General features: G+C 38.7%; 1 protein-coding gene across 1 annotated transcript in view; it reads left to right on the plus strand.

Moving 5' to 3' along the window:
• Positions 1-10,105, plus strand: part of rasa2 (RAS p21 protein activator 2) — a 32,446-nt gene extending 22,341 nt beyond the window's left edge. Inside the window, exons 14-24 of the mRNA XM_040131213.1 lie at positions 210-333; positions 820-926; positions 1,037-1,120; positions 1,404-1,481; positions 1,563-1,636; positions 2,015-2,121; positions 3,428-3,510; positions 3,946-4,154; positions 5,195-5,298; positions 6,269-6,449; positions 6,724-10,105. Coding sequence (XP_039987147.1) covers positions 210-333; positions 820-926; positions 1,037-1,120; positions 1,404-1,481; positions 1,563-1,636; positions 2,015-2,121; positions 3,428-3,510; positions 3,946-4,154; positions 5,195-5,298; positions 6,269-6,449; positions 6,724-6,754 — 1,182 coding nt within the window. The 3' untranslated portion in view covers positions 6,755-10,105. The remainder of the gene's footprint in view (positions 1-209; positions 334-819; positions 927-1,036; positions 1,121-1,403; positions 1,482-1,562; positions 1,637-2,014; positions 2,122-3,427; positions 3,511-3,945; positions 4,155-5,194; positions 5,299-6,268; positions 6,450-6,723) is intronic.
• The last annotated feature ends 601 nt before the right edge of the window (positions 10,106-10,706 follow it).

Below are 10,706 nucleotides of genomic sequence, written 5' to 3' on the forward strand. Positions count from 1 at the left end.
TGACCTATGCTAATAGAAAACCTATTGTAGATGTGTGATGAAACAAAATTTATGCCTGCATTTTAATTTTCACAGACCACCTACTGTGCAGTATGCAGCCCAGATCATTCTTGATTCTAAATGCCTTTACTTTGCAAATATAGTTGTCTGTTTTGCCCTCAGTATTGATTATATGTAGAGTAGTACTAATGCTCTTGTTAACGCTGCAGGAGAACCTACAGGGTTATGTCCAGAAGGTCTTTTCCTCCATCACCCAGTCCAGTTCGAGCTGTCCCCCACTCATGTGTGATGTCTTCAGGTCACTGAGACACTTGGCCTGCAAACGTTTCTCAGGTAAAAGCCAGAGCCTGTATAAGAGGCTACTGTTGCAACCACTTGGCCAGAAAAATTGCCATTCGGGCATCTAAAAGAAACTTCAAAGCAAGAACAAAACCCATCCAGACACACTGCAGACATGTGCATATAGGACAGGAGGGAAACAGCTCAGCTGGTCACCAATTGTCCCAAAGGCACTAAATATGATGGCGGTCCCAAGTAGCCCGTATTTTCTCTATTTATTAATATAAGAGATTAAATCACTGAGCTTTTACAGTGTGTTAATGTGTTAATATGTGTGTCTACCATAAGGTGGAGCCAAATCTCCAAGATTAACAGGAGTTTCATCTTTAGATTTTTTTCCGTGCTCTCCCTGTATATACATGCTAGAAACATTCATAGTAAACTGATGTTATGGTGTTTTTCCTTCTGCTTTATGAGACTTGCTTATTTCTTAGTTGACCATGTAAGCTGTTTCTCACATGTTTTTTTTTCTCTCGACAGCTGACCCACATGTTCAGTACTCAGCTGTCAGCAGCTTTGTGTTCCTGCGGTTCTTCGCCGTTGCTGTCCTTTCTCCACACTCCTTCCAACTCCGTTCCCATCATCCTGTAAGTGCATGGCCCCTGGCACCACAATTGACCATTTAACAAATACAGACCAAATTCATACACTTGGCTTACACACGTTGCTGTTTATTGCATGTTTTCTTCAATTTTAGGATCCTGAGATATCCCGCACACTCACTCTCATCTCAAAAACCATCCAGACTCTGGGCAGCTGGGGTAGTTTGTCCAAAAAACTGGTAAGATTAACAGTTGTTACGTAACAGTGAGAGGGATAAGACGGAAGGAAGCAGGATTTATAAATGAAGCTTTGTGTGACACTGAGGACACTTTAGTCTGGTCTGAGCGAAGTATACAGCTTTTTGTATAGAAGAACGCTGAATAATGCTAAATTTACTGGAGCAGATGGTAACGAATAGGACTTGATGTTTTTGATTGTGTAATTTTCCTAAAGCGTTATTAAAATACAGTTTTTAATATCTATCACATGTTGATTTAAGTCTTTATTTTTTCTCTTTTCAGTCTAGTTTTAAAGAAACCTACATGTATGACTTCTTCAAATCATTCCAAGAAGACAAGTGTATTGAAAAAGTTAAAAAGGTATTTTTTGATTGTTTATGTATTTGTTTACCAAAATGATAAATTTGTTTGGTTAGTGCTGATATCGATTCTGTCTCCCAGTTTCTCGACGAGATCTCCTCTGACGTCAGCAAGGAGTCTAGTAGGCTGGAGGACGCAGTGGTTCTCAAGGAGGGGTGAGTGTTCATTAGGCATCTAAGAAGGATCAGTAGGAAGGAAATATGAGATAAAGAGAAAAGCTTTTGGCCGCTTTTTCTTTAACCATTCTTGCCTACAAAAACTAAGTAGTGTGCTTTAATCATGAAGCGGTAGCTGAAGTGTTATGTTTGCATTAGCAGAAGTTACACCCGTAAGACTTCACTGTAGCCTCATGCAGAGCAGATTTCTTTATTTTATTTTTATATATTTTTTTAATTTAAGCTGGACAGTTTTATTTAAAAATAACGAAAAGAAAATGCTCAAAATAATTTAATTTCACTGATTCTGTTTATTTACTTAAATCCAGTGAAAAATGGCTTAGTTTTTGAACCTCAATCTTTTGTGTGTCCTTTTAGGGAAGTACAGAAACGTGCCCAGGGGAGAAAACGTCTTGGAAAGAAAAACTTCAAAAAGAGATGGCTCAGAGTGACCAACAGGGAGCTCTCCTACCACAAACATAAAGGTGAGAGACCAGTCCCTATCATTTCATACTCCGACCAAATACATTTTTCATCTAAAACTTGTAGCATAATATAAGATAAAAATAACAGGAGATGGCTGCATGCTGTTTTCAATCACTTTACTATTTGTAAAACAACCAATAGTAAAGAATTTTTCAACCCTACAGATAGTGGAGATGCCAAATTATTGGTTCGGTTTATTTGCCAAAAGTTGAGATGTTAACAATGTTATGTTGTACATGCATATTAAAAGCCACAGAAATTATTATTAATGAAAAGCCAGTAAATCTAAAACCAAAAAAAAGTAAACTTATTCACAAAATACTGACACTAATCATATAAATATTGCTCTTCTGTACCTCCGCCAAGCAGCGTCATAAGTTGGTTATCTGTGTGTTTACTCTGCCTTGACTGATTGATGACATTTGGGTCATTATCACACATAGTTAAGTTTTGAGGGCTTTTTGAAGTAAATAAAATCCTCTCGGGATTTAAGTAACGGGTCAAGAGTGGATTGCTGTAGCATAAGGTATTGGTGAAGGAGCATGTGATGATACATTGGAGTAATTTTATTTATCTGACTATTACATGTGGTGTCAAAATGTAACAGGATTTACTTGTGTCAACAGCTGACTACTTCCGACAAATACACACACAAGTTCTAGAAAAGATAAAGAATTATTACAGATAACTGAAAGTAGTTTGTGAAATTAAAAACAGTTCCGGTGCTCCCAGGAGAAGTCACCATCAGAAGTCGGATCTTTGAATGGTGCATGTGGGTCTGAACCAGCACTTGATTAGGTCGCTGTCATGGTTGGGTGGAATTGTCTTTTTCAAAATTTGGTATGAAGAGACGCAGTTTCTGTAAGGCCTACAAGAGCTACAACTAGCACAAAAGTTACAGAATGGATCTGTATGTACGAATAAGATTCATTCCACATCCATGCCCATCAATATTGCTGGCATGTCACAGAGACAAGGTCAAATCTCTAATAATCTTGCCATTTTGTCTATGAGAACTCAAAAAACTTGATAGTTTGGAGCACACTGCTAGCCTAATCATTCATAAAGTAATAGCTATTATTACTCTCAGGAATCTGAGCCTTTCATAAACTACTAAAAAAAATAAAATAAAATAATTAAAAAATCTTGAGCTTGTACACCTTCTTTATATACTTCAGTCTAATTTTACAAGGAACACGATTTTCGAAACCTACAAACAGCCTAAATTATAGGTCATTAATACTTCTGACTGTCACTGTGTATATTTCTTGACATAAACTTGACATAATTACTTCTGCTTTCCAGGGAAAGAGGCCCTCTGCATCATCAATGTCAAAAATATCCAGGCGGTGGAGAAACTGGATGAAAGTGCCTTTAACCGCAAAAATGTAAGCCAACTCCCCTCAGACGCCCAGTCATCACTTATAAAATGTGGCCCCCTTGTAAAGGACATTGTAGTGCCCCCTTGCCAGGTTCTTGAGTTAAAATAAACAAAGGGTGAAATATTGTATTGATACTCTCGTGAGCCTTTGTTTACAATCTGCTAAAGGAGTGAAAATGGTTTCTAAGTTGTGACATCAGTGGAGGAATAAGTTGTTACTTGAATGTGAAAGAAAATGACTCTCAGGTTGTTACAGGTAAAATGTTAAAGTCATTAAAACGTCTAAGGGCTGTGTTTATTGTTCCATTGACCAACCTGTTTGTTATTATTTTATAAAAGACTGTAAACGTGTTGTGGAAATTACCTGGAAATTATTTCTTTTAAAAGAGTGGAAACACTTTCCTGATTTGGCTCTTAAAGTGCTGTTTCTTTCTTGTATCAGATGTTTCAGGTTGTCCACTCTGAGAAGTCTCTGTACGTGCAAGCAGGGAACTGTGTAGAGGCCAGTGAGTGGTTGGAGGTCTTGGGCCAGGTCAGTCGCTGCAACGAGGGACGCCTGGCCACCTTCCACCCATCACATTACACCGGTGGAGCCTGGCAGTGCTGCAAAAACCAGAGTAACAACGCGCCAGGTTGCAAGCCCTGCACAACGTGAGTCTTTCCCTCCACATTGCCATCATCACCACCACTGGCAGGACGAGAAACATTTCATCTGTAAAGTATTTAGTATTCCTGCTGCTCTTTTGTGGGAAGTGTTGCCGATCACAATAAACAGTTCATAAAATTGCTCACTGCTGTTTTGAAATCCTGCCACTGGTGGTAAATCTGACCAACCATGCAAATGCTCAGTCCAAGAGCAGAGCTGTGATGAAAACAGTCATGTTGTTTAGAAAGAGCAGATTTGAGAGAATTTGGATATAAAAACTCTCTTGGTTGGCTGTTTTTACAGCAGCTCCAAAAGGCTTGCTGTCTGTTGCCATAAACAGATCGTTTTTTCATGGGTGGATTGACGCAAATGAAAAACTACAAACATTCCTCTCAATACAGCATTATCGTTAGGTTTGAAATATTTGACAACTAGTCTGCTTCCACTTCCAGGAACCTTTTGTAGGAACTAAAGAAAATGTTATTTGATCATTATTTGAATGCAATTTTGCACTAAAGCAGAAAATAAGCAGAAAAAATTGCTCAATAGTCCCTCACTACTTTGGAGACAGGCATGTGGCCTTTCAGATTTTACTTTTCCACCTCTTCATGTCTTCTTTCCAGCAGCCATCCAGAAATCAGACAGCTTCACAACAGCAAATTACCAAAGACCATGATGACACATGTACCTGTTTTACCCCACTAAATATCCAATTTAGTCCCAAATCTGAGCAGAAACAGCCATATATAGTCCATCCAAACAACGCCAATTTCTTGGCATCATACAATAACCAGCAAAAGGCAGTTAAATCTGAATGGTTAAATCTGAATCACGTGTATGACAGTAAGTTTTTTTTACTCTTCAGGTCTGCTCTTTTTTTTCTGTTTTTGTGTTTGTTGTTAATTGTTGAATAGATAGAGCTCACAGAAGATAAACCGAGGGCCCGTGTGGATTGGTATTTGTAATTTAAACCAAAAAAAGGTTGTTATCTCTGCTATTCTTTCCTGGACAGATCTTTATACACTTTTCTTCTCTCCTGTTTCAGTACCATGCTGGCCAACCTGCAGCTTGACATAGACTGTGATCGGGAAACAGAGAGAATTTTCTCCCTTCTCTCTTCAAATGACACCAAACTCCAGGACATGGAGGGTCAGTGCCTGTTCATAAAATACTGAGTCTATTTAAGTGCAGGTTTTGATGATTACACTTGTTGTCAAATGTCACACAAACTGTCCCAGAGCATTACATCACTGTTAGAGATCATGACCTGTAATAGTGATTTATGCATACGTGTGCGGTCATATATCTGTGCTTAAGTGCAACTTGTGAAAGTGCAACTACGTGTGACATTGTTTTAACTGCTCATCAAACATGCTGGAGCAGGCGTGTCTCTTACTGAAGTTTGCTTGTATGTTTGTTTGGATCCCCATTAGCTGCTATGTCACAGCAGCTATTCTTCCTGGGGTCCATGAAGGCCAGACTGAAGGCAGAAAGTCAGCAAAACAGTCTAGATGTGAAGATGGGTTTTCTTACAGACACGGCTTTTTGTCAATTTATTTTCCCTAAAACTGGGGAGCTACGTGTAAAAATGGCCACAATGCCTACAGTGTCCATCTGATGTGGATGTTTACACTCAAATTAAAGGGGGAGAAAAAATGAAAACATTTCCTCTTGCTCAGTTCGACACATTTGACCAATCAAGACACACGCCATACCTGCGGCCAACATATGAGTATTCAAGAGCCGTGTAGGACTCTCAAATTACTGGGATGAACTATTTGTAAGACATGCCGCTGCCACCATTTACGATCTGCGTGTAAGAAGTCCTCACAGGCTCCTAGAGCACAGAGCCAACACAACAAACGTGTCACCATCCTAATACTTAATGGGCCAGTATACCCCGTCAGAAGTGCTCGTCAAATGGTCAGATATCTCTGGAAATCTCCTACCCCCAACACCTTTCCCACATCCGATTAGGGGAGACTGTGTCTGACCGTTTCTGTAGCTTTTCAAAACCGACAGTTTGACATTTGCATGCACGCGTCCAATGAAGTAGTTCTGATCGGGCGGGACCGAGCCCGCCAGCTGCACCCAATAATGATGTTTGCATTCTCCATAGATGCATGCGCCAGTATGGCCGTGTACCAGGGACCTCAGCGGGAGCAGGAGGAATACTCCAAGTTCACCATCCAGGAACCCAAAGAGACCTTTCAGACACTCAAACAGCTCCGCAATGTCATGGAGGAACTTCAGAGGCAGCACAATATCAGGAACGACACCACAGCGCAGTACGGCAGCCTGTAAGTCTGCACTGCTGTTACTACATGTTACATTTGTACTGTAGTATATATGTAACATGTATGTTTTTGTGTATGGCCTGATCTAAATATTTATGGATTAGTGTTCTCAGTTCATATGTGTGCATGACTTTGTATGTGTAACTTTTCTTTTTTACTTGTGACTGACTTGTGATCTCTGATTTGAAAAATGATTTTGTATATAAATAACTCAGACGCAGCTGCACCTCCACACAGAAAAATAACACACTCGTCTTTGGTAACCTTTCTGTTTCAGGGACAACCCGATAGTGGGGAAAACCTCCTAACCACGACGGGCAGGTGTGGCCTGAGACGACCATACCAGCAGGTGTCTATACACCAGAAAGAGCAGCGTAGTGACACACTGGTGTCTTAAAGGAGCCCCGGGAGTTGTCCTAGCCAGAACGGCTGCTGCATGTCCAGGAGAAGAACATTTGATTCAACCTGACCTCCAGACATCATGACTCCACTACAGCAACAGGAAGTGGATGGATTGTGAGCTTTTCCAGGATCTCTCCTCGTGTCCACGTGCCTCACTCCCCCCCCCCGCAGGTCCCTTATAAAGAGACTCTTGTCTTAATTTAAGTCCTCTTTTTACGTCTCCAGCTGTATGAAAAAGGCATCATTAGATGGAGTGTGAATAGGCTGCTATTTTTTTTTTATTCACCCGGTTTTATATCAACAGCTGTGATGATACTCTCCCAATCTTTTAACATTTTGCTCCGTCATCTTTTTTAGGAGCTGATTGATAATCATCACCTTTCTGGAGGACCATCCTCTACTTGTGCCCAAGTAGACTTAAATCTTTCTCCATTCTTAGTGTCCTTTCTCCTCTGAACAAATGTGTATATATTTTCAGAGTACAGTTGAGTAGATGAAACCGATCTGCCTTACTTTGATGGATGTTTCTTTCACATTAAATGCTGAGGGAATAATGCAGAAGCACTTTAAACATTTGGAGCAATCCAAATGAAAATTGATTAGATACTTGGTATCAGCTTCCCCCCTTTTGATCAGTTACATGATCTTGAGTACATTTTTGTTTCATTCCTGTACAATAACATGATAGCAATGATAGCCTGTAGTTTTTAAGATATTTTTCTTGACCAAAGAAAATTTCATAGGTTTGACTTGAAAAAAAATTAATGTATTTTGAATACAAATGTTTTAAGAATGGAGACACACACACACACACACACACACACACACACATATATAAAAATAATTTTATTATATTATATATTTGGTTTATGTGTACGTTTTTTGCTAACATATCCTTTACTTTTTAGTGACTTTAGGCAAGCAGATTGCATGCTTCAGTTTTGAGTCCTTATAGCACATGACTGTGGTGTAGAGTTGTATTTTGCTGTGATTGTGAATCGTATTGGTACGGTGTACATCAGATCTGTGCTGTCACGTCGAGAACATCACAACATATCTGTAGTTGTTTATGTAAGAAATGATGGAGGAACTGCAGAGAGGAATCAACGAGAGTAACAAATGAGCCCTGTTATCCCTAAATTAATATCGACAATCACGGCAACACATTATGTCCTTATTTTTCAAACCAACAGTACAGCATAGCTCCAGCTGTTGTACTTCATGGTTTACGAGAATTTTTTTGAAATGCGACGTGCGGTGGCTTAGAGTTAAAAGTTGTGTTTTTAACCCTTCCACAGCTGTTGGTCGTAGAACTCCACTGCCAGAACAGTTAAGAAGAGTCTGTGTAGTAAACAGGTAAAAACAAAAAAATTATTAGCCCAAACTCGTTTTGGGCGACCCATATCCTCGACAAGTTTTTTTTTCCTAACAATCAAAAGTTGCAGAAGTCGCACTGCATCTGATCAATATACAGTTATAGAAAATAGTCTATAAGCTGTCAGAGAATTTTTGGCTGATTTTTGAACTATTCAGTTTACTATACATTGTGAAATGGATACAATACGATACTGAAACCAAAACCTCAAAATTTTAGGTTGCAACTTTTTTTTTTTTTTTTACATTTTTGCTGTTTTTCTATCAGTTGACTTGTTGATTAATCAACAAATAATTTTTGCGCTGGAGAAAACTGGTGAAAAATCAAGCTTTGATTCAGTCCTGGTTTTGTCTCTTTGTTTCCTGAAATGTTTTCCATCATTTGCCCATTTGAACAATGAAGTGTTGAAAAGATACAAAAGAAGCTTGAATTTATTTTAATTACAAAAGTTGAACATTTAATGTTGATAATACAGGGTTAACTGTGTTTGTTTGGTTTTTTTTGTTTTGTTTTTTTTGCTTGTGGAAATAAGATGTTTTGTTGTTGGTCCGTCATATATTTCTAACATGCATGTCTTGTATATTTAACAATATATTTTTATAGGAAAAAGTTTTTGTATCTTTTTTTTAAACACTGATTTAATGTGTTGCTATACTGGTACGGTACCTTGTTCTTTGTCTGCAGCACTTCTTTCAGGCTGGCCGCTTCTTGTTTTTGTCCCATTACTGACTGTATGTGGTCGTAGCTGCTGCCAAACCTCTACTTTTCGATAGCTTAACCAGAGTTACTCAAGTGAAAATTGTGTGTGTGATGTCCCACCGAGCTGCAGCTGGCACGGAGTGAGTAAACTGCCTAATCAGAGCCAAAATACAAATGTAAAATGATCAATTTTAAGAAATCGATCATTGGATGATGTGTATGCTTGTGAAAAGTGTTCAGCCGGACAAGGGTTGAAGAAAGAAAAACTACCAAATTTCAACAAGAATATCTGGATCTGAATCTGAACTAATCAGAGCATAAAGCTATTGTTATATACTGTATAAGCTTGCATGTCAACTCCTAGTTTTAATAAGAGCCGATAAAACTAGCGGTTGACGTCCTCTGGTGTGCTCATTCTCATTTGAACGTGAACATGTTTTGGGTTTTTATTTCCACTCACTTGTTCACTGAATTATGCTTTTATCTGCTATTAATAAGTATTTTCTTCCATTTGTTTTCCCCTTGTCCTGAAATAGTATAGTTTATGGACGAAATTCATGTGGAAACATACGCAGTGACCTGCTGGTAGTTGAAGTGCATTAGCACAGCAGTCTTCTTGACTGTCACACGTTTGCCTGTGGCCAAAATGCATATTGTAACATTACCACACTGAAAGGGAAATATTCATATTTGGTTTGAATTATCAAGTGTATAACATCAGTCAAGGAAGTAACCAGCTTGCACATCTGATGTGGATTTGGGAGCTCTTCATATTAATTACGGAACTGAGAAAGAGTCAAGGTTTATGCAAGAACAAAAGCTGATTTCAGGGTCTGTAATCCAAGTTTTCTTTCAAAGCACGACAACAATATCAAAATACATTTCTTTCCAAATACAGGCATACAATTGCAAAACAATCTTGTTTTTCCTGCCGATCGACTTATATTTGTTTTGTAAGAGGTGGAGCAGCGTGCAAGTACAAAGACTTTGAATGATTTTTTTTTTTAATGTAAAAGCTTCTTTTTGTCCAGTGTACAGTCTGTAGTGCCAGAAAGCAGAGGGCATCTTCACATCTCCAACTCATTTCTTCTGAATATCTCCATACTGCTTTAGCACAGTGTCTGAATATGAAACGCTTTATTTTCAATACATGGTCTTTTCTGTGTCCATTTGAAACGATTTACAATAAACACTTTGCCAATGCTTCTCCTAGTTGTGAAGTTTCTGTACATGCATTAAAGCAAAAAATCCAAGTAACAAGAAGTTGCTCCTGAACATTGGAAGAGCTGAGACATTAGGTGGCTGAACTAGTGTAGTTGAGAAGTTTTATGAAAAGCACAAGGCATTAGTGTGATGCATTTATCCCTTATAACAGTTTATCATAACGAAGACGGTCTTAACAGAAGAAAAGTAACTGGGTTTGGGAACAACTCTACATCCCAGAGAGAGCTCCTTTTAAGTTTTGCTTTTGTTCAAATTAACCCCTGCAGCCCTAAATTCCTCCAACACAAACAGATTCGGAGTGACACTGACCCGTCGTAAAAATGTGTAAGAGTAGAAGATTTACGTAGAAGAACTTGTTCGACGTCGGGCTTTACTTCATAAGCACAGCCGCTTTAAAATGAACCTGTTTTCGCTTCCAAGCAGAAAGCTGAGCACACATACAGTATCCACACAACCTTTTACGCTTTGTGTGTAATTATTTTATACTTACTATACTTTTATAGATCCTCTTTCTTTTGATCTACAAGAGGAAACTACAGTACATGTCTATTTAACACACA

The sequence above is a fragment of the Xiphias gladius genome, chromosome 7 (genome assembly GCF_016859285.1).
Source record: "Xiphias gladius isolate SHS-SW01 ecotype Sanya breed wild chromosome 7, ASM1685928v1, whole genome shotgun sequence".
Taxonomy (NCBI): domain Eukaryota; kingdom Metazoa; phylum Chordata; class Actinopteri; order Istiophoriformes; family Xiphiidae; genus Xiphias; species Xiphias gladius.